The sequence below is a fragment of the Giraffa tippelskirchi genome, chromosome 9 (genome assembly GCF_054371585.1).
Source record: "Giraffa tippelskirchi isolate mGirTip1 chromosome 9, T2T-mGirTip1v1.2.pri, whole genome shotgun sequence".
Classification (NCBI taxonomy): domain Eukaryota; kingdom Metazoa; phylum Chordata; class Mammalia; order Artiodactyla; family Giraffidae; genus Giraffa; species Giraffa tippelskirchi.
Genome location: NC_137283.1, coordinates 41,225,741 through 41,250,383, shown reverse-complemented (window position 1 = coordinate 41,250,383; position 24,643 = coordinate 41,225,741). Strand labels below are relative to the sequence as shown.

The 24,643-nt window shown below is 44.5% G+C and overlaps 1 protein-coding gene and 1 long non-coding RNA gene across 2 annotated transcripts in view; both read left to right on the top strand.

The window, feature by feature from the left end:
• Positions 1 to 24,643, top strand: part of LOC145519832 (uncharacterized) — a 78,611-nt gene that overhangs the window by 8,065 nt on the left and 45,903 nt on the right. The window contains exon 3 of the mRNA XM_081524725.1: positions 18,107 to 18,170. Within this exon, the coding sequence (XP_081380851.1) occupies positions 18,107 to 18,170 (64 nt within the window). The remainder of the gene's footprint in view (positions 1 to 18,106; positions 18,171 to 24,643) is intronic.
• LOC145519848 (uncharacterized) lies at positions 1,922 to 4,258 on the top strand. Its single transcript, XR_014063964.1, has 2 exons — positions 1,922 to 2,010; positions 4,099 to 4,258. It is a non-coding gene; the product is annotated as an uncharacterized LOC145519848 (long non-coding RNA).

Sequence of the window (24,643 nt, the reverse complement as noted above, 5' to 3'; positions counted from 1 at the left end):
TCATCATTTTTCAACAGTCTTTCAGAAAAAAAGGGTTTAAATTTTGAGGAAATTCAGTTTACCAGAATTTTCTCATATGGATCATGTTTTGATGTCATCTCTGAGAACTTTGCCCAACACCAGGTTGCAAAACTTCTTTGATGCTTTCTTTTGAAGTTTCATAGTTTTCCATTTAGATCTGTGGTTCATTGTGAGGTAATTTTTGACAGTGAAGGACAGGGAAGCCTGGCATGCTGCAGTCCATGGGGTCCCAAAGAGTTGGACACGACTGAGAGGCTGAACAAGAACAACAGTGAAGTTTAAGTCCAGAGTTGTTAAAAAAATTTTTTTTAAATTATTTATTTAATATTTGGTTGCACTGGGTCTTCATTGCTGTGTGCAGGCTCTTTCTAGTTGTGAAGAGTGGAGGCTACTCTCTAGTTGCAGTGGGTGGGCTTCTCTTTGCGGTAAAATCTTCTTGTTGCTGAGCACAGGCTCTTGGCACACAGGCTTCAGTAGTTGTGGCTCTCGGGGTTAGTGGCTGCATGGCATGTGGAATCTTCCTAGACCAGGGATTGAACCCGTGTGCCCCTCACTGGCAGGCAGATTCTTATCCACTGTACCACCAGGAAAGTCTCCAGAGTTTTTTACGTATGGATATCCACTTGTTTAACATTATTTGCTAAGAAGACCATCTTTTCTCCACTGAACTGCTTTTGCACCTTTGTGCAAAAATCAGTTCGTTGTGTTGAGTGGTGAAGTTGGACTCTTCTGTCCCATTGGTCTCTGTGTTTATTCCTTTTTCAGTCTTATACTGTCTTAGTTACTCCTACTGTGAGGTAATTTTTAAAATCAAGTAATGTGAGTGTCCCAACATTTCTTCTTCAAAGTTTTTTTTTTTTTAACAATCAGCTTATCTGAAGCTACCAAAAAAAAATCTTGATAGAATTTTTATTGAAATTGTGTTGAATCTATAGAACATTTTGAAAAGAGCTAGTATCCTATTTATTTCAGTCTTTGATTTTTTTTTTAATCAGCCTTTTGTAGTTTTAAGCATGCACATCTTACACATATTTTATTTCTGTCCTTTTTAGGCTATTGTAAATGTTATTTTTAATAATGTTGGTTCCTGGGGACTTTCCTCATGGCTCAGTGGTTGAGAATCTGCCTGCCAGTGCAGGGGATGCAGGTTCAATCCCTTATCTGGAAAAATCCCACATGCTTCTGGGTAACTAAGCCCGTGTGCCACAGCTGTTGAGGCCATGCACTGCAACTACTGAAGGCTGTGCGCCCTGGAGCCCATGCACCGCAACCAGAGAAGCCACCGCACTGCAGTTTGAGAGTAGAGTAGCCCCTGCTTGCCACAACTGGAGAAATCCTACACGCAGCAACAAACACCCAGCACAGCCAAAAATGAATACATTTTTTAAAGCTTTATTTTTTTAGGTTTTTGGTAGTTTACTCCTAGTATGTAGAAATGCAGTTGATTTTCAGGTGTGGATGCAGGATGTTCTGCAACTTTGCTAAACTCATTTGTTGTTTCCAAAAGAAGCTTGTTTTGTATGTTCCATGGGATTGTCTGCTTAGACAATTATGTTGTCTGTGAAAGAGACAATTTTTTTCTATCTTTCTAATATTTTGCCTTTTGTTTCTTTTTCTTCCCTTTTTTGCTGCCGTTCTAGTACCCATGTTGAATAGGAGTTGTGAGAATGGACATCTTCACCTTGTTCCCCATATTAGAGGAAAAGTATTCACTCTTTGACCAGTAAGTGTGATGTCTGTTTAAAATTTTTGTATGGCTGCTTACTCAGGCTAAGTAAGTTCCTTCTGCTTCTCAGTTGTTGAGTCCTTTAATCATGAATGGCCACTGCATTTTTGTCAAATATTTTCTCTGCATCAATTACTAATATATAATCATTTGATTTTTCTTCTTTAGTTTGTTCACATTGTGGATTATGTTGATTGATTTTCAAATATTGAAGCAGTGTTGCATCACTGGTATACACCGTACTGGGTCATGGTGAGATATAGGTAACTTGCAAGTTTTTTGTGGAATTTTATGTGTATGTTTATGGAAGATTTCTTGTGTTCTCTGATTTTGGTATCAGTGTAATGGTGGCCTGCCTCAAATGGAGTTGGGAAGTGTTCCCTCCTCTTCTGTTTTCTGAAAGAGGTTGTATAGAATTGGTTTTATTACTTCCTTACATGTTTGGTAGAATTTATATTTGAAACCGTCCAGAGATTTCTTTCTCATTGAGCTTTTAACTACAAAATCTATTTCCCTAATGAATATAGAGTTATTCAGGCTATTTATTTATTCTTGGGTAAATGTCAGATGCTGTTATTTTTCAAGGGCTAAGTCCAATTCATGTAAGTTGCCAAATTTATATATGTTGATTTGTTCACAAAATTCACTTTTATATTCTGTAGGGTTTGTAGTGACATCCCCCTTTTCATTCCTGAAATTAGTAACCTGTGTCTTTCTTCCTTATTTGTCTGTCAGTCTGGCTAGAGAATATTCATATTTCACATTTTTGCAGGTAATCCAGACAATTTGGATTTCCACCTGTCTGCTGTGGGCTGTGGTTCCAAAATCAGCTCAGTTTTTAAATTTACAAATTAAAAAAAAAAATTTTATTATTTACTTATTTTTGGCTGCATTGGGCTTCTCATTGCGTTGGCTTGTCTTGTTGCAGAGCATGAGTACAGGCTCAGTAGCTGTGGCTCAACCGCTTAGTTACCCTGCAGCATATGGGATCTTCCCAGCCCAGGGATCGAACCCATGTCCTCTGTGTTGGCGGGTGGATTCTTTACCACTGCACCATCAGGAAAGTCCCCAGCTGAGTTTTTAAAGCATTTGCAGTGCTATTTGGATCAGTCCCACGTGTGTGCCACCCAGTGGTCACTTTCAGTTGGCGAGGTTTGTGGTATGCTGTGTAGCGTCAAACCTGTACACATAAGCTCCAGGGTGAGTCCAGGAGCTCATACACAACTTTCTAGGATGTCTCTCTCAATCTCCTTCATCTCTATAATGTCCTCAATACCTTCTGATGCCCTTGACCCTCCCTTCCTAGTCCCTCAGCCAGAAAGATAAGTATACTAGTTTCCCCAGGCTTCTGTAACAAAAGACCACAAGTTGGGTGACTTAAGCAACAGAAATTGATGTTTTCACAGTTCTGGAGGCTGAAATTCCACGATGACGTTTCCTGCGAGGATGGTTTCCTTTGAAGCCTGTCTCCGTGCCTTCTTGTTCTGTCCTCACACAGTCTTTGCTCTGTGCATGCCCATGTCTGTGTCCCAGTCTACTCTTATAATGACACCAGTCATGTTGGATTAGGCCCTAATGACTTCATTGTACCTTCATTACCTCTTTAAAGGCCATCTCCAACTGCTGTCACATTCTGTGATACTGAGGGTTTTGACTTCAGTATAGGAACTTGATGGGGATACAAGTCCTCCGATAACAGTGTGGCTTTAGTTCTTCTGCTCTGTTGTGCACTGCTTACTGCTGTTTCTGCATCAGGACCAAGGCGGACAGGGAGAGAAACAGCAAAGGTATTCTCTCCCTGCTCTTGGAATCCCAGCTCCTCTGCTTAGAGACAGGTTTCCCCTCCCTTAGAGTTTTAAGCAGCTGACCACCCACTGCTGCCACCAGCACTAAGATATTGCATGCAGGCTAGGGCAGGAAACAGAAAAAAGAAAACCAAAATCGAAATGGAATAGTCTCCCGATGCCCTCACCCCCCCAGATCAGAAAGGGAGGGCTTCTCTCGGAACTCTTTCTGTCTGCACCCGATGAAAACTTCTGAGTTTTGAGCAGGTGCCTTTGAATTTAGGCCAGGCAATGCTGAAGGGAGAAAACCCGAACTCCCCACCAGTTTTGTGGACTTTTGAATTCTGGTCTTTTTTCTGATTCACCTGCTACCATTTGCTTTTCACCATCCTTGGGTCATTGCTCTCTACGTTGAAAGGGTCTGTAGTTGCAGTTAGTATGATAGCTAGGGCAGAGTGTGTTTTCTCTGTCATTCCTGGAATCCTCACCATGTATTTTGGCATATATGTTAGCTTTCTTCTTTAAAAAAATACTTATTTATTTTATTTACTTACTTGGCTGCACCAGATCTTAGTTGTGGCACGTGGGATCCAGTTCCCTGACCAAGAGTTGAACCCAGGCAGCCTACATTGCGAGCAAGGAGTCTTCGCTACTGGAACTGTGCATTTTAAATTGTGTTCAGTATTGTCATGTTGATTTCCAGATGTAAATTCCAATAAAGAGTATCTGAAAGTGGCTTTTCCCCTACAGTTTTCCTGATACTCATAAGTACACGTTTCTACATTGACATCTGAATTAAAGGTCCACAGGTAGGAGCAAGCATCCCAGCACTGCTGCTCACCAGCTGTGTGAACTTGAGCTCATTGCTTGTGACATCTGTACATCATCTCTCATCTGTCAAATGGGTGTCTTGAGTCTGCTTGGGCCACTATAACAAAATATGGTAGACATGGTAACTTATAAACAACAGAAATTTAAATTTCTGAAGACTGGCAAGTCCTAGATCAAGGTGTCAGCAGATTTGGTGTCTGGTGAGAGCCTGCTTCCAAGTTCATAGGTCCATTAGTTCATAGTCCATTTTATCGGTGTCTTCAGATAGCAGAAGGCATGAGGCAGCTCTCCATGGTCTTCTTTCTTTTTAATAAGGGCACTGATCCCATTTATGAGGGCTTTGCCTTTGGAACCTAATCACCTCCCAGAGAGTCCATCTCTAAATATGTCACATTGGGGATTAGATTTCAATGTATGTATTTTGTTGGGGGGTGCAATACATTCAGTTTATTGCACTGGAGATAGTAGTGCCTACCTTTTAGGACTGAGGGGCAAGTGAGTTCCCCAGTTCTGTCTCTGCAGGGACTGAAGGAAGTCTCTGGGTTCGTGGGCAGCTGGCAGGCCCACGAATATGTGTAGGCCTGAGACCTCAGAGAGATATTGGTCATGGCCAGCAGAGCAAGTAGTGTTATCTACAGCTTGTTCCCCCTGGTGGGGAAAAGGGTTAGTCTGACCAAATATAGTTCAGTATGTGGTAAAAACCCACATAGTCAGAGATACTCAGTAGGTCTATAAATTGATCAATCAGTGTAATATACATATATAATGTAACTAAAGTAACATAATATGTCATATATTACATGTAAGTGTGTAGAGAAAAAGAGAGGCCTAGCTAGCATTGAATCTCTACTTTGTTTTTACCACATACTGAATTGTATTTTCCCTGGAGAGGGGAATGGCAACCCACTCCAGTATTCTTGCCTGGAGAATTTCATGCACAGAAGAGGCTGGCAGGTTACAGTTCATGGGGTCACAAAGAGTCAGACACAACTGAGTGACTTTCATTTTCATTTATATATATATTATCTGATAACATGTATATTATTATACATGTTAACATATATTAATATATGTATATTGTATTGTATATATGCATATTATGAATTACATATGTTATTTGACATATTCAGAAATCTAGGTAGCATGTTTATTTGGTTTTTACTACATACTGAGTTGTATTTTATATTTGTTGTACTTTTTTTGAGATCAGAAAACAGTGAAAACTCATTACAAGATAGTCCATGGGAAGAGGTGAATATCTGTAGTCATGGAGGGATTTTCTCAGAGCAGCCCAGAAGGATCCAGTATCATGGCCACCCTCTGCCTCCTCCCTGCTCTCCGGCCTGCCTCTAACAGGGTGGTCTGTAGGCTTTGTCACTTTCCTACAAGGTATGATGACCCTTCTGCTCTGGACCTGCCAGGAGCCTTTCAGAAGCTGAGAGTTTGGAAAAGTGGGAAAAAGGCTACATTGGGAAAAGGCCCAGATGCTGGGCCCTTCTGCGGGCCCGTGGCGCCTGGACAGGTTGGAGTCACTGAGCCTTTTAGAGCCCTGTCATTTGCTCCATGGCAGCTGTGTCCTGTCTGTGCTGCTCACCTTGGGGTGAGCAAAGGCGATAAGTTGACTATGGAATCTCCAAGTAAAAGAAGGGAAATATAGGAATGATTATGCTGTTGCTGCTGTTTACTCGCTAAGTCGTGTCTGACTCTTTGCAACCCCATGAGCAGTAGCCTGCCAGGCTCCTCTGTCCATGGGATTTCCCAGGCAAAAATACTGGAGTGGGTTGCCATTTCCTTCTCCAGGGGATCTTCCTGACCCAGGGATTGAACCCACGTCTCCTGCTTGGCAGGCAGATTCTTCACCACTGAGCCACCAGGGAAGCCCAAGAATGACAATAGTTAGCATTTATTTATTGAGAGAGTGCTGTGTGCTTGGCACCGTGCCAGGTATTCACATACTGTATATCTTATTTAATGTAGTGTTCCCTCACAACCTCTCTCAGAGGTGGTTGTTATTACTAATATATTTATTTCTATCGATGATACACTCTATACAGAATTGAAAGGGCATAAAGATTTTTGCTGTGAGTCTCTAATTGAATAATTCTGGCAAATTAATAGTAGCTGCTGCTGCTGCTGCTGCTGCTAAGTCGCTTCAGTCATGTCCGACTCTGTGCGACCCCATAGATGGCAGCCCACCAGGCTCCGCCGTCCCTGGGATTCTCCAGGCAAGAACACTGGAGTGGGTTGCCATTTCCTTCTCCAATGCATGAAAGTGAAAAGTGAAAGTGAAGATTGCTCAGTCGTGTCCGACTCTTAGCGACTCCATGGATTGCAGCCTATCAGGCTCCTCCATCCATGGGATTTTCCAGGCAAGAGTACTGGAGTGGGGTGCCATTGCCTTCTCCGAAAATTAATAGTAGAGAGAAAACAAATATGGTAAATGGTAATAGTTGTGGAATCTAAGTGGTCAGCATGGTCATTATACTATTATACTATTCTTTCAACTGTTTTGTATGTTTTAAACTTTTTCATCCCAAATTTGGGGGTAGGGAAAGTGAATTTCTCCCCATCCCCCTCTCTCTCAGGACATTTCCCTCGCAGGAGACAAGCACTGCTGCTGGTTTCCTGCTTCTCCTTGCAGAGATAATTCGAATTTTATGCGTGTGTTCACACACACTTAGATTATGTCTGGTATTGCAATGATAGACATTAGGTTTTGGAAGCTTTAGAAGGATGTGGCCTAGAGAAGGCCGTGCAGGTGAATTCCCACAGACCCTTTCCCCGGGGTCGGAGACTGTTTTGTTCCGCAGTTTCACCTGTAGAGGGCACCCTCTCCTCTTGACTGGCAGCAGCAAGCTGCAGCAGGTTCAGAAAGGACCTTCTCAGGACTGCTGCCACGTGACTCATGAAGAAGGGGTCCTCTAAAAGTATAAATACTTCTGTTCTCTGGCCTTAGCCACATTTTTTGTGGGAAGAAAAGCTCAGACTCTGAGCCCACATTTTGGTTTTGCAGCAGCAAAGGGAAAGGTTGCTCAGAAAGCTTCACCCACATGCTGTACCATGAACTTTCAGAGGATGAATAAAACTCTCCATTTCCAGGCACAAGAAACACTTCATGGCATCCCGGACATTTTGACGTCGATTACTTGACTAGAGTTAAAAAAGTCTTTTTTGACCAAAGGAAAGCCATTTTGTTTAATACATTGAAGTGAAGTGAAAGTCGCTCAGTTGTGTCCCACTCTTTGTGACCCCATGGACTATACAGTCCATGGAATTCTCCAGGCCAGAATACTGGAGTGGGTAGCCTTCCCCTTCTGCAGGGGATCTTCATTAGACCTGCTTTGTAAAACACTGGGGTTGGAAGGTGTCTGTGAGTTAATAATACGAGCCTTAGCCTATGTCTCGTTGTTATGTAACTTAGGGAGACGAGATTTCATCACATTATCTCTGAATCTGTATAAAAATGAACTGTATTATAATAGTACGTAACTTAAAATTGTTATTTATTTATAAAAATGTTCATTTATTTGGCTGTGGGATCTTGGTTGTGGCATGTGGGAACTTTTTACCTGTGGCATGTGGGATCGAGTTCCCTAACCAGGGATCGAACCTGGGCCCCCTGCGCTAGGAGTGCAGAGTCTTGCCTCTGGACCGCCAGGGAAGTCCCGAGAGTTTTGTCAGTTTGAGAATGTTATATAAATGGAATCATGCAGCATGAAATTTTGTTTTTTTCCCACTTAGCATAAAGCCCTTGAAATCCATCCAAGTTATTGCCTGTATCACCAGCTTGTTCATTTTTATTGTTGAATATGATTACATGGTCAGGATGTACCACAGTTTGTTTAATCATTCACCTATTGTAGGACATTTTTTGGTTGTTTCCAGTTTGGGGCTATGGCAGAGCAAGCGACTCTGAACAATCCTGCACAGGTTTTTGTGTGAACATAAGTTTTCATTTCGTTGGGATAAATGCCCAGGATTGCGATTGCTGGATTGTAGGATAAGTGTATGCCTAGCTTTTTAGAAGCTGCCAAATTATTTTCCAGAGTGCTGTACCATTTCACATTCCCATCCACAGTTTTCTTTTCATATAAAATGCTATTGACTAGCATTAGCACAACGGCACAAGGCCAAAGCCACATGAGAATATGAGATATTTTTAATTTCTAGAGAAAATTAATATACATTGGATGGAGAAGAAAAGAGAGCTCAGGACTAATCTCTTTGTTAGTCCACAAGGCCCCATGTTTATCATCCCAGGTTTTCAGAATGATTCTTCCCTCACCATCAAGCTAACCTTTGGTTGGAAAGCTGCAACACATTGCACAGGCCACTAGGGTGTACCCCTGACCTCTGACCCCTGCTTGTATTCTGTCCCAAGGTTCCCTAGGAAGCTTGGTCTCATTGTGGAATGTTCTACCTCTGGGAGTAGTCATTTAGACCCCTTTTAGAGTCATGTCAGAACCACCTCCTCCCAGGGGCTTCTGTACTTACCCTGCTTGCAAGGTCCCCAGCACTAAACAGCATGAATGTGTCTGTCCACCCTGACCCCTACCCTCTAGGCTTTAGTTGTTAGGGTCCAGTTGTCACGTCACACACTTCTTCGTGTCAAGAATGCAGGCTGCAGGTCATGCTGCCCTTCCTGATGTCCTTGGACAAGTAGTAACAACTGAACCTGCATTTGCTCCCCTGTACAGTTGAGGTGATAGATTACAGCAGTGCCTACTGACAGGGCCATTTGGTTGTCCTGTAGGTAGTAAGCAGGCATCTGCCATGGGCTGGCTGAGGACACAGTGGTGAACAAAGATGAGTACTTGTCCTCAGGGAGCAGAACTAAAAGAGAGAACAAAACTACAGTGTTCAGCCCAGCCTTTGACATGTAGTTGAGAAACTTCAGTTGTTTTATTATTGTAGTTAAACTCAGTACTTGTGTATGGATCTGAATGGAATATGAACCCAGTATTACACATCAGGTCTAGTATAGACTCGTTCATTGTAGTCAGCCATTAATTACCGTTAATTGTTAGGAGGTATGCTGGTTGCATCCCATTGCTAAAGTCAGATCAATCGCTGACCAAGGTCAATCCATTTTGTGCTTAACACTTAGAATTATTCTGGATTCAATATCTTACGTCAAGTTCAGTAAAAGCCTCTTACTGTAAACATACAGCTTAGAAAAAAATGTTGTTATTCACACTTGCAAAAACAGTGTGTTCAAAGGTTCATATATTATCAAAAGCCTCCCATAACAATAAAGAACAATATCATTGTTCATAAAAAGCAACACATTCATAAATAGTTAATCAGAAATAACAAAATCTAGCAGGGGAAGAAAACCTTAGAGGAAATTAATTTTTTTACTTTGTAAAGATGTCCACAAGTTGGCAGGAAAAAAAAAAAGCAGCAGCAGATGATAGCTGAATGGATACTGACGAGTATTTGACTTTTAGGCAAACTGTTCATTATGCAGTTGGTCACTGAGCAAGCTTGTCACTAGGACATGTAGTTCTGGTCAGAGTATTCTGTTCCTAGGCCAGAACCAATATGATGGCCATGGGGAATTTGGCTACTGTCGGTAGGGCTGGATGGAAGTGTCCTCTTGGATGAGTCTTAAGCTACACCCCTGCTTCCAGAAAGTGGGGAGAGGGATGTGGGGCCTCTCAGACTTCCACTGGTAAATTGGGGCCTTGTTCTCTTCTGTGACCCACACAACCACAGAGGTCCCTGAATAGTAACCAAAAGATGTTCATTATGGTAAGTGAATAGACAGAGTAAGGTAACATTGACTACAGTCATTGTTCGTCAGCCATCCAGCAATGTGACTTTGCAAAAGCACTCCAAGCGCTCCTCAGCCTGAGTTTACTCATGCATAAAATGTCAGCGTGGACTTAGATGGTCGCTGCCATCCCTGTAAGCCCAAGATTTCCTGAAATTTCACTGCTGTCAGGACTCCTCCTATGCTCTGACCTTTCCAGAAGGCTGGAGGCTAGAATGGAGATAAGGAGTACCTTTTTTTTTTTTTTGAGGCATTTGAAGACAGGCATGACTTTGCTATAGCAAAGGTTAATGTTCCGTGTCTCAAAGATCCATTTCCCTAGACTCTCAGAATGTAAATGTTAAAGTGATGAAAACAGCGAAATCTAGCTCTGGTTCATTTGAATCGGGGCTCCTCACCCCTCATGGTGCAGCCCTGGAACAGAGGGCCTCCTCTGTGGCCTGCAGCTTCATAAGCTTGGGTTTAGGTTGTCAGCACTGATTTAAACAGATTTGGTAGTTCAGTTTGCTTCTGGGAAAGAACTGACATTCACAGTGGGGTTTGGGGGCTAATAGTGAAACCTGAGCTGGCTTCTTCCCTCCCTGGAGGGGCAGAGTGAGTCAGATGTTTGCACAGAAGGCTGTGGTGTCAAATCCTCAAATTCACAGGCCTTATGCTTTCTCCACTTCAAACCAGAAAGGTGTTGCGACACAGTTTTGACTGCTAAACCCTAGCTGCAAACCCAAATCTCTGGCTTTATTAAGAGTTGGGTGTGAAGGGCTGTGAATGCTGGCTGTTTTCTGCCAGGTGTGCTTCTTGGTTCCTCCTTCATTCATTTGCTTCTGTGTTTGTGCCTGACATTCCAGACCAAAGTTGTGCTGTCCTCCAGGCGCTAGGCCTGTAGCCGTGGCTATGGTTTGCCTTCATTTCGCTTCCTTGCTGGAGTCTGTAGACCTTGTATTCCCCTCAGTCTGTTGAGAACAAGCAACTCTTGAATTCTTCTTGCCGTAGCTGGTATGAATCTCAGCCCGCAACTCAGGTGGGCAAGAAATAAGGCTTGCTTTCCTAGAACTCCACTCTGAGTGCAGGTCTCTGTCCTGCTAAGCTGGTGTAAAGCCTCTAACGGCGGTCTGTCCTGGGCACATCCACCCTCTCCTCGGCAGTACATACATACTGGGTGTCTCTCAGTCCTGGGGCTTTAACCAAGACCAAGGCTGGGGAGAGGGAGAACTCTGGCTCTGGGTCATTAGTCACATGGTTGGTCACAGGACCTGTTGGCCTCACCCATGTTGACTTAAAAATATGAGTAGTCACGATCTAAAAGTTGAGAGTTATGTTTTATTCTGTAGGAATTTTTAGGACGTCAAGTCTGGGAGAGAGCATGTCAAGTAACCCAGAGGGAACTGGCTGGGACGGGTGGGGGTGTCAGATTATATAGAAATTTGCAACAAAGGGCCGATAGTCGATAGTCCGAATATCAAAAATACTTTTGTGAATTAAAAAAAAACAGGTAGCTCAAATTAAGGAATTTAGTGCTTCTCTGTGTATGGGAAGAGGCAAGTGTCTGGGCTCACTGAAATCATCCCTTTCAGCTGCACCTCAGCTATCTGGGGCCAGTATCCTCCAGTTTTCCTCAGTGTTCACCATAGGGAGTGGCTGCAGCCTGGTGGCTGCTGGATCGCAGGTATCATTCTCCTTCCTGGTTGCCCTTAGGGTTCAGAAATTCACATTTGGAGGGCCTAAATCACAGATGACCGTGACATCCTTGTTTACGGATATGGCGGGAAATACTCCATTTCTCACCTGTGTGGCCCCTTTGGCTCCAGGGTCCTCTGCTGCTTTCCTAACATTGTGGGGCCCCAGGAATATTTCTGAGGTTGTCCCTCCGGTGGGTTGCACCACCTTCCATAGGCTTGCAGACTCCAGGCAGCATTCCCAACATCAGTTCCCCTTTCAGGTAAGAGGAAGGGAGAAAGGAAAACACAGGGAGAACCGACGGTGTGGATTAACAGTCTCTGGCATAATCCAAGCTGGTAGTCAGTTCACCCTTTACTCCAGCTCTGGGTTTCTACATGGGAGATGACAGGCATCTACTTTTTCAAAAGGGATAATTAAATGTTAAAAAGTCATCTCCTCTTAACATCCATTGAATACATTCTGAACCCTGGCATTATCCAATTTAATGAGCACACCTGCCTTTTGAACTAAGAACTATGGTTATGTCCATTTTTTACAGATCTGCACACTGAGGTTCAGGAAGATAAGAAACTTACTAAAGGTCACACAGCCAGTAGTGAGAGAGTTGGGATTTGAATCTCAGTCATCCTGACTCTAAAATCCAAATCCTTATTTGTAGGCAGTGCTCAGCTACATCCTAAATGCTCAGCAGTATTGCCAGACCTATAAGCCTAGGGTGGAGGTTTCATAGAAACTTCTGTTTATATGAAATTTGTAGTATAGTTTAGCCCTTCTCTCAGTGGGCTGTAAAACAGCACCCAGCAGTTACTCCAGCTGCCAGGCCCATGTTATGAGCTCCATAAATGCTTGTTACCTGATTGATTGTGCATCTCACAAGCAATTTTGCACTTGAAATACTTTTGTGACTGGTTCAGAAGTGGCCAAAAAAAGTGAGAAGTTGCTGGTGGCATGGTCTTCCCTAAAAAAGTAAGAAATACCCTTCTAGATCTGTTAATTTTTTTTTTTTTTTTTTGCCTGTCGAGGTTCCTTCAATTCTTCCTTCATTTGGGCTTCCTAGTCCCAGCCAGACTCACTCAGAATGGGATGCCCTGCAGGGTTTTGGCAAGACAGTAAGAACTGGTCTTTATGTCCTGGCTCGGACACTTGCTGTTTGTGTGATCCGGGCTCATCATACACCTGTCTGAGTCTCCACAAAATTTCTATAAAACAGGAGCAATAATAAAAACCTATGTCAAGGATATTATGAGTGTACATTATAGTTACTCAATTCCTAGTTCTTATCTTTATTAATTAAATCTGTCAATTTAGACATTAAACTTAAGGTCCTTCTGAAAACTCTTTACAAATGCCATGAGTGAAAAAAAGAAGCAGCATGTAATGGATGGATAGATTAAGGAATTCATGTTAACCAATACAGCTGAAAGACAATGTTCCAAAAGGATGTTTTCAACCACAAGGAGGAGAAAATGCTGACCCAAACTGGCATAAATAGTAAGAAAACACATCATCCAAAGGTGTGACGGTTGACTCAGTGGCTCACTGGTGCTGGTAAGGACCCAGGTTTCCCTGCTGTCTCTCCTCCTTCCCTAGAGTAGGCCGTATATCTGCTGGTGGTCACAGGTTAACTGGAGCAGCAGGTAAAGGCATCCTACCTGGACACAGTAATATCCAGAGGTAGAGCAGGGGGGCTTTTATTCCAATTTCTTCTTCTTAGGAGGGCTTTCCTGATAGCTCATTTGGTAAAGAATCCGCCTGCAGTGCAGGAGACCCTGGTTGGATTCCTGGGTCGGGAAGGTCTGCTGGAGAAGAGATAGGCTACCCACTCCAGTATTCTTGGGCTTCCCTTGTGGCTCAGCTGGTAAAGAATCCATCTGCAATGCAGGAGACCTGGGCTTGATCCCTAGGTTGGGAAGATCCCCTGGAGAAGGAAATGGCTGCTCACTCCTGTATTCTGGCTTGGAGAATTCCATGGACTGTATGGTCCATGGGGTCGCGAACAGTGGACATGACTTTCACTCACTCACTCTTTAGAAACCAGAAAACCTTTCCCACAGTCATCCCATCAGATATACCTTACATTGCAGTGGGCAGAACTGAGTTACATGCTAGAGTCTAATGAGACCCCTAAGGTGGAATTAAACCAGTTAGGATTCCTCTCTGAGCTAGGGGTAAGTCACGTTAGGGAGGATGGCTCCTTGAATGAAACACAGGTTCCATTAGCAAAGGAAAATGGGGGAGGATTGTTTTGATCACCTCCTCTTCTCGCTGTTAGTGAGGAGGGATCCCTACCGTGTGGTTGTGGGGATGACCAAACACACAACACTTGCCCCTGGGCAGATGAGACTGACAGCAGTTGTTAGTCACTGGTACGCTAAGCCTTGGGGAGGAGGACGCCACACACCCATGCAGGGCCACATGGGAGTACACTTGGGAGCCGAGAATGCGTCGTCACAAGAAGTGAGGTGCCACTTAGTTGCTGCAGGAGGATCTGATTGGCTTTTTGGAATAATTCCATGGGCTGGCAGGAACTGAAGCCCACTTCTCAGAGTTAAGCAGGAATTGTGCCTGATGCCCTCGACAAGAAGGGTTATATTATATAGCTAGGGAACCTTATGGGTGCAGAAAAATGGATAAGGAGACTTGTGGTTAGACCATTTAAGGTCCTCCCAATTTTACCAGATGTCAAGGCAGCACATTATACAGAGCTTTAATTTTAGGACTTAACAACACAGGTATGGATGTGGAATATATTACATGTGGCAGATAACCATCCATCTGAGCAACCATCCTTTCCTGCCTTTTGTCATCCATCCAGCCATCCATTATCCATCTGTCCATCCATCCATCCTGCCATCCTCTATATCGTCCACAAAGTATTGACATTATGACTGCTTCTCTGGTTAGTTTCCATGGAGTCCAGCGCATAGTTGTTTTGAGAGTAGTCAACATTTGGAAGAGCCCTTCTAGTCCTGTTGCCAACCCTTCACCTTTCTCAACTCTGCATTAGCCAGTAGAGTCAGCTCTTTTGACCCTGGAATATGTTTGTTTTCTGCTCTACTTCTGCTTTTGCTATAACCATCCTCCTTTCTTTTAAACTACTTGTCCAAATTTCCCCTCCCTTGAGCCAACTCCCTTATCCCTCAGACACACTTTCTCTCCCTTCCCTGAATTCTGGTTCTTTCTCAGGTCAGCCCAGAACTGGCTGGGCAACTGCTTTGTGAGAGCGCATAACCACACACTCCTGTTGTCACTGCATTTACCATCAAAGTGAAAGTGAAAGTGTTAGTCGCTCAGCTGTGTCCGATTACTTGTGACCCTGGGGACTGTAGCCTGCCAGGCTCCTCTGTCCATGGAATTCTCCAGGCATGAATTGTGGAGTGGGTTGCCCATTCCCTTCTCCAGGGGATTTTCCAAAGCCAGGAATTGAACCTACGTCTCCTGAATTGCAGACAGATTGTGTACTGCCTGAGCCACCAGGAAAGCCCATTTACCATCAAAGTCCTGTAAAAAATATTTATGATGTAGACACAAAAGCGGTGTGACTAGAATCTCTAAGTGAGCATTTATCTAGCATCTGGCATGTAGAAGGCACTCAATAAAAAAGTGTAGAAATGGTCAATGAAACACCTGAATAGCCCTAAAATTCTAAACATTATTTTTAACAGCCTGCATATTGATTGATCTGCAGAGAATTTCAGAGCTCAGAGAAATGATTTCTCTCAATCTAGGTCACTTTTGACTGGGTTCAACATTTGCTGCACACACCCTTAGAATTTTCATGTTATCTATGCACTGTCTATGTTATTACCAACATGTTTCTTGAAATTGATTCATTTTAAAACCTATTCTAGCTCAAAGCAACAGTATCTGTGACACTGAGGGCTTTATGTCTTAGTTATTTTCCGATATCTTAGACAAAAACACAATTCAGGTATCAACTAATTGTCTAGGTGACACCTGAACTTCTTTCATATGCCACAATTGGGAAACTGTAATCTTGCTATATTCATATCTTTTATGATAAAAAGCCAGTCAGACACAAACATACCATTGAATGTTGGCTTCTGTATGCTTCTATATGAACATTTTATTAGAGGCAAAACTAGAGACAGAGCATCAGTGGTTGCCTGGGGCTAGAGATGGAAGTGAGGTTGACCTTGAACAGGCACCAGAGGACGTTCTGGGCGTGACGGAAGTATTCGAACACTGGATGGTGGTGATGGTGTACACTATATACGCTCAGTCATGTCTAACTCTGTGCGACCCCAAGGACTGTAGCCCCCCAGGCTCCTCTGTCCATGGGATTCTCCAGACAAGAATACTGGAATGGGTTGCCATTTCCTCCTCCAGAAGATCTTCCCGAGCCAGGGATCAAATCCATGTCTCCTGTGTGTCCTGCATCGGCAGGTGGATTCTTTACCTAAACTAGCGCCACCTGGGAAGCCCCCACACACTGTATGAATTTAGAAGAATTCATCAAACTGTATATTTCAAGTGGATACATTGAATGGTTTGTAAATTGTATCTTGAAGGAGGAGGAGGAGGAGGAGAAGTAAGAAAAATGATCAACCAGCGAGGTGTATGAGGGAGTTTCTGGCGTCCTGATGGCAGTCCGTTTCTTGATCTGGGTGTTGGTTACAAGTTGTGTTCACTTTGTGAAAAATTCATCAAACCATTCATTTATGTTTTATGCACATTTGATATATGAATGTTATATCTCAGTAACAAAATTTACTGAAAACAACAAAATCAGCCAAGGTGGGGGAGGGGGGACACAATTCCTCTCCAAGTGATAAAAATTTATTACTTTCCTATTTGTTATTTTGTATAACCACATTACTCTGCCAATTTAGTCTCCTGACATTACAGGATCAGGTTTGGTCTATCTTAATACAGAAAGTGTTATAAAAAGATAATATATAGCTTGTTACACAAATGCTATAAGAATGTCAGCGGAAGCCATTGTTTCTTAATTATTCATTGCTGTTATCAACAAGGACAATATTCAACTTGCAACCAAAATAAATAGATGTCTTAAGAGACCTTGGTGGAACAGTCAAATCACCAAGTCTCAAAAAGTAACCCCCTCTCTTAGCCCAGTTCTCCTGCTGCCTGCCAGAGTTTCAATTCTATATTTATCTTTCCAGATTAGCAGTAGAGCAATTAGTTATTATAATAAGAGCTACCAATTTATTGTGTGCCGACTTTATGCCAGGCTCTGCATTAGCAGAGTTTTTCATACTTTAATTGCCTCACTTCACTGTCATAACAACTCTGCCACAGAGTTGCTTTCTTCTACTTTATGGTGGAAGAAACTGTGGCTGAGGGTCGGCCCAGACCCATGCTGCTGGTGACGGGGCCAAGTGAGTCAGCTGGAGTCCCACCCCGCGTGCTCGGCTCTGTCTCAGAACCTGACGTCAGGCACAGGAAATACGTGACACGTGTAGAATTCTGAATCCTGAAACATGGCTCTTCACATGGTTACTATAGTTACTTCTCTACACGATGCTCTCATTTTTTTTTTTTTTTTTGCCAGGATAACAATGGATCCACTATTAGCCAGTGAGGTTTTGAACCCCCACCATCATCATGAAACCCAAGGACATTTCAGTAGGTTTAAAATAGTGTTCCTGCCTTTTAAACAGAGCTTGTATTTCAGAAGCCCCTGGGACATGAACAGATCCTGTTCTGTGGCAGCTTTACAAATATTGTTGTTTGCTCCTTATATAAAACATAGGGGCTTTGTAAAGGTAATACAGCTATATTTCAGGCAGAGTCCCACAGGACTCCTTGATAAAAGCGATGCATTTGGGTGTTGGGGTCAGGGTACACGAGTGTTCCCATAGTATATAGCGGGAGGGGGAGAGCATCCAGGCAGGAGGGCATGTGGAAAGAGAGGCCTTGGATGTGTTAACAAGAAAAGACTCAGCCTGGGAGGGATTGGACAGAGGGGACAAGAGCTGTGTGCTCTGCAAGTGAATAAGGCTCTTGTTAAACTAGGAAACCTATGCCGAGGAAGTGGTTTGGATTAGGAACAGGCGGGAGGACAGCAGAGGCCTGAAATGTGTTACTGACAAGCATTTAGAGCACTGAGCTGCCAGAGAGGGTGAGAACTCAGAATCGGGAGTTGTCTTGCCTCCTGCGTGCCTGCTGGCCATGCCATGGTCAAGCAGTTTTCTTCCCTTTTGGCACAGAAGGACTCTCAGGGCCCGTGAACTTCTCACACGTGGCCCCCTAAAACACTCGGGGGACTAAAGACAGAAGCCGACCTCTTGATCCCTTTAATTACAGAGTCAGAATGGTGAAGAGGCTGATGACATCCAAGGACGACCACAGGGCCTCTCTCTCAACACGGGTGAGAACTGGATTCCTTCCCCTGGTTCTGTAGCTCCAAGCTGAGTTTTGGAAGCTGATTAAAGAGAAGATTAGATGTAATAGGTAATTAGAAACCTTATAAAAAGGAAAAACGTTCTCGTCAAATTTACCAAAGCATCTCCATGGCTGGAAGTGGGGGAGGCATTGGAAACCTTGCCGGCTGCAAGAGGGTGGCCCAGAGGCTGGGGCAAGCGTGCGGAGGGACTGGAGCCGGGCCCCAGGGTGGAGCCGGGAGACTGTTTAGAAATGGGTTTCCCAGTCAGGGCAGCCAGTGGGCAAAAGGCTAAGGAAGCCTTTACCAGCCCCAGGAGAAGCTGAGACAGTGAAACCAGTGGCACAAGGATCAAAGGTGACTGAGGGGGAGAAAGGGAGAGATGCACACACAGAAGAGACAAGACCAAGTATCGAGAAAGGCAGAGTGGAGTGGGTTTCTCCACAGGCCATCCCCTGGCTCTTCAGGAAACCTCAGGAGGGGTAGCTGGGAGGAGTTCAGCCAAGTCTTGAAAAGTGAAGCATAAAAGTGTTAGTCGCTCAGTCGTGTCTTGACTCCTTGTGACCCCATGGACTATAGCCCGCTAGGCTCCTCCCATCCACGGAATTCTCCAGGCAAGAATACTGGAGTGGGTTGCCATTCCCTTCTTCAGGGGATCTTCCCAACCCAGGGATCGAACCCGGGTCTCCTGCATTGCAGGCAGGTTCTTTACCATCTGAACCAGCAGGGAAGCCCTCAGCCAAGTCTTGGGTCCAGATAATTCAGTTAGCTGCTTTAGGGTCCCTTACCTCCTGGGGTCCGGAAAGACTGTCCCCATCCTGGGAGGGGTTGTGGGGGGTAATCGAATCACCCCAAGTGGCTGAATGTAGGTTTAGCCCCCAGATGACCTGCTTGGACTCTCCAAGCAGTTGGTCAGCATCCCCAAACCTTTGGGGGGCACCTTCCAACCCAGGGGATCTTCTTAGCCTCTCTGGGATCTTTGATTGAGGTGTACAGTCCCTCTCTGGTTCCCACGGGACCTCCCATTGAAACGCTCCGGAGTCTGTTTGGGGAAACCTCCCGAAGGTGCACAGACTTTCATTTTGCATATGCCTGGCCCACCCATCCTAAGGCCCCAGGAGGCTGGGGGGACCTCAGGGGCTCTGGTGACACAGTTGAGGTAAGGTGGCAGGGGGTGCGCCCCACTGTGGTAATCATCCAAGAGATTCCTGGCTTTGGGGGCCATGTTTCATTTGCTGGTTCCATTTCCCATCTTGTTTGCACTTTTCTCTTTGGTGCTCTTTCATTTCTCCGGTCAGGAGACCTCACCACCCAGGCTTGTGGCCGGGGCTGTCCCAGGTGAAGCCAGACTCCCTGAAAGAAGGCTGAGACACGGCTTGCTCTGTCAGCAAGGTCACATTCCACTGGGTAACCGACAGTCATAAACAGACCCAGTGTTTATGCTTAGTGGGGGCAAGCAGAGGGGATGGTCTCGGAGCCCAGGAGTGGGGAGGAGGGGGGGAGGGTGAGGCCAGGGAGGTCTCCCAAAGGAAGGGGGAGCCGGTGCTCATTCCTGCTAGAGTTCCCAGATAAAATACAGGCTGGCTTGTTATTTAGTGCAATATTTGTGACATACTTAAACAATTATTCGTTGTTTATCTGAAATTCAGATTTAACCGAGCATCCTGTGTTTTCCTTTGGTGAACCTGGCAGCCCTAGTTCCTGGTGAATATACAGGAATTAGCTGAGTAAACAGAGTGACCTGAGGGAAGGGCACCCCTGTGGCGGGGACAGCATGTGCAAAGACCTGGTGGTGACTATGCTTCACTTAAGGAACTAAACACCATCCAGGGGCAGAGGCATGGGCTTTGGGTCAGGGGGTAGGGAGGGGCTGGAGGGAATGCACTGAACTGTCACATGCGTGTCGAGGAGGTGCTCAGCTCCAGGCACGTGGCGAAGACCTTGGGTGCTGTTTTGAACCAAACGGACAAAACGGCTCTCAGGGAGCTCACAGTTCAGCCGAGAAGCAGTGAGGTGGACAGGGGGCGGGGAGGTGACGAGCATGAAGAGGTGCCGAGGGGGGAGGCTGGACCAGTGGGCAGGGGCCGGGTCACACGGGAGGCAGGGGATGGGGACTGGATCCCCAAGGCAGTGGGAGCCAGGGACAACGAAGTTGAAAGGAAACAGCGTGACACAGCCAGCTTTGTGTTCTTGAAGGTGACTCATGCTGGAGAGAAGAGAACGGATGGATAGCGTGGGGGCGGGGAGAGCAAGGGAGGCCTGGATGGGGCTATGGCAGATGCCCAGGGTGGACAGTTGGGTGGCTCGGCTCCGCGCGATGGTAGTGGAGACGGAAAGAAAGGGAAGGCGAGATGGATCCCAGCTGCACTGAGGAGGAAGACTTGGCAGGGCTGGGTGATCTGGTGCTGGGAAGTGAGGGTGTGGGAGAAGCAGGCGTGACTCAAAGCTGCTGGTTTGGACAGATGGGAGGATGGTGGCGCCACTTGCCCAGCTGAGCTGGGGACTTGGGAGGCTTGGGGGTGGTGAGGCGAGAGCATTCAGGTTTGTACATGTTGAAGGTGAGAAAGCTGGTGGTGGACTGCGGAAGGGGAGCCAGGCAAAGCGGCGTTCAAACCTCTTTTCTCGGACTTGGCCGTGTGGCCTCGATCACCGACTTCACCTCTCCTTCCCTTCGTTTTCTCATTTGCATTCATGGGATGATGTGGGTCGTCCTTCTAGTTGTGAGGATGCAGTGGCCTCCAGGATTACCCCTAATGATGCCGTCTCCTGGTATTAGGGTCTTTGTGTGGTACCCTCCCATGCTGCAATAGGCTTGGTCTATGAGACCAAGAGACTATGGGTGTGTCACTTTCAAGGATAGGCTATTAAAAAAAAAAAAAGGAAAAAAAGAAAGTTGTTTTAAGCCCCTAAATTAAATTTTGGGACATTTATGATGCAGCCACCCTGAATATTCATTGGAAGGACTAATGCTGAAGCTGAAGCTCCAATACTTTGGCCGCCTGATGCAAAGAGCCGACTCATTGGAAAGGACCTTTGCTGGGAAAGATTGAAGGCAAGAGGAGAAGGGGACGACAGAGGATGAGATAGTTGGATGGCATTGCTGAATCAACAGACATGAGTTTGAGCAGACTCCGGAACATAGTGAAGGACAGGGAAGCCTAGCATGCTACAGTTCATGGGGTTGCAAAGAGTCAAGAGATGACTGAGGAACTGAACAAGAAGAAGTAGATAACTGATACAGAGGATAAAAGCATTTAGCATAGTGCTTGGCACACAGCAGCGGCTTTAGCATATGCAGCATTTGTAGGTCTGGAGTTCAGGAGAGAGGCCTGGGCTGGAGGTATGGATTTGGGAGTCTTTTGGCTTAGGGACAATAATGGCATCCATGGAGGTGACTTGAGTCAGTCCACAGGGAGGGTAGATGGAGAAGGTACAGCCTCGGCCAGAAACCGGGGCATAGGAGTGGGTAAAGCAAGAGGAGGGGCATCTTCATGAGTCTGAGATGAAGGAGGAAACTAGAACAGGGCTGGGGAAGAGGTTGTCCCTTAGGAGAGTGTGGTCAGTGATGTCACTTCAGGGAGATCTGAGGGGTATCTTTCAGATTCAGCAACAGGGAGATTCCTGGTGGCTCCACAAGACTTCTGCAGGTGGAGAAATGGGCCCTGAGGTCAGGTTGAATGCTGTGAGTCAGGATATAAGGGTAAACTCTTTCTACTCCCAGGCCCCAAATCAAGATGGCCTATAGTAGAATCCTATGGAAAACCCAAACAACAGAAAAATCTCAGTCTTACAGAGGCTGCTCTAATGAGTGGACACCCACTCCTTAATTTATTTTATGAGGCTCATGTCATTTTTATAATGAAACCAGAGAGAATATGATAGGAAAAATTGTAGGCATATCTCCTTCATAGCAATGGATACAAAAACTCCAAATAAAATATTAGCAAATGAAATCCAGTACTATATGAAGAAGAAGAAAAGCACATCATCAAGGTGTGTTTATTCCAGGAATGCAGGGATGGTTTAATACAGTAAAAGCCATGATTGTAATTAACCACATTAGGGGCGAAAATCTCACATTTGATAAAATTCAACAGGGCTTCCCTGGTGGCTCAGATGGTAAGAATCTGCCTGCAATACGGGAGACCCAGGTTCGATCCCTAGGTCAGGAAGATACAACACCCATTCATAATAAAGCAGAACAGTACTCCCTTACTCTGATAAAGGGAATCCACCAGAAATCTGCAACAAACACCATATTTAATGGTGCCATATTAGAAACAGTCAAGAACAAGATAGAAATGGCCACTGTCATCATTATTCAAATTTGTGCTGGAGGTTTTAGTGCAGTAAAATAAGGAAAAGAAAATAAAGACTGGACAAGAAGATTCCAAAAGTTATTGCTTGCAGACTCTATAACTGTTTACATAAAAAATTCAAGAGAGCATATAAACTTATTAGAACTCAATTAGAACTAAAGAGTTGCTGAATATACAATTATTATAGAAAATGAACATTTCAGTAACTATCAAAATATAAATTTGATAATATAAGTTACAGTAGCAATAAAAACTTTTAGATGTGTAGGAATTGTACTGACATAACCACTGAAAAATTAATTCTCAGTTTTTAGATGAGGAAATAGAAGTCCTGAGAGGGGAAATGACTACTTCAGGGATACCAGTAAGCAAAGGGCAGTTTTGGATTTTCATTGGCACCAAATCCTGGAGGTCTGAGTGTTGGGTAATATCACAATTATCTTTCTTAAAAAATAAAACTTTTTTTTCTGATTATAAATTCAGCAACCATGCACTCTAGAAAAGATAGAAAATTCAGAAGAACATTTGAAAGTAATGTCACTAATATTCCCATCCTACTGCCTAGAACTATGAGCAATGATTTGATATATTTCCTTCAAAATGTTTGTCTATGGATATTTACATTTTTGAAAATAAAATCAGGATTATACCATGTATACCATTTTGTGCACTGCTTATTTTTATACACATTTCCTTGTATTCTCACCTAGTCTTTTTGAATATAATGGTGCACTCAGGTATATTAATGAAGCATATGCCATGTATGGAACCTATGTAGCCAGCCAGGCTCCTCTGTCCGTGGGATTCTCCAGGCAAGAATACTGGAGTGGGTTGGCATTTCTTTCTCCAGGGGATCTTCCTGACCCAGGGATGGAACCTGTGTCTCCTGCTTGGCAGTCAGATTCTTTACCACTGAGCCACCTGGGAAGCCCATTGAGTTTTTCAGAGAAAACCAAATATCAGATATAACTGTGATGATTGTGCAGATAAACACCAGAGGCAGTCACACACTCTAAAATGTGAAGCACAGGTGAGTTTCCAAGGCAAGCGGTTATACTGGTGAAGTTCAGTTCAGTTCAGTTGCTCAGTCGTGTCCGACTCTTTGTGACCCCATGGACTGCAGCACACCAGGCCTCCCTGTCCATCATCAGCTCCCAGAGTCTACCCAAACTCATGTCCATTGAGTCGGTGATGCCATCCAACCATCTCATCCCCTGATATCCCCTTCGCCTCCTGCCTTCAATCTTTCCCAGCATCAGGGTCTTTTCAAATGAGTCAGCTCTTCGCATCAGGTGGCCAAAGTATTGGAGTTTCAGCTTCAGCATCAGTCCTTCCAATGAATGCTCAGGACTGATCTCCTTTAGGATGGACTGGTTGGATGTCCTTGCAGTCCAAGGGACTCTCAAGAGTCTTCTCCAACACCACAGTTCAAAAGCATCAATTCTTTGGTGCTCAGCTTTCTTCATAGTCCAACTCTTACATCCACACGTGACTACCGGAAAAACCATAGCCTTGACTAGATGGACCTTTGTTGGCAAAGTAATGCTTCTGCTTTTTAATATGCTGTCTAGGTTGGTCATAACTTTTCTCCCAAGGAGTAAGCGTCTTTTAATTTCATAGCTGCAGTCACCATCTGCAGTGATTTTGGAGCCCCCCAAAAGTCTGTCACTGTTTCCCCATCTATTTGCCATGAAGTGATGGGACCGGATGCCATGATCTTAGTTTTCTGAACGTTGAGCTTTAAGCCAACTTTTTCTCTCTCCTCTTTCACTTTCATCAAGAGGCTCTTTAGTTCTTCTTCACTTTCTGCCATAAGGGTGGTGTCATCTGCATATCTGAGGTTATTGATATTTCTCCTGGCAATCTTGATTCCAGCTTGTGCTTCCTCCAGCCCAGCGTTTCTCATGATGTACTCTGCATATAAGTTAAGTTAACAGGGTTGACAATATACAGCCTTGACATACTCCCTTTCCTATTTGGAACCAGTCTGTTGTTCCATGTCCAGTTCTAACTGTTGCTTCCTGACCTGCATACAGGTTTCTCAAGAGGCAGGTCAGGTGGTCTGGTATTCCCATCTCTTTCAGAATTTTACACAGTTTATTGTGATCCACACAAAGACTTTGGCATAGTCAATAAAGCAGA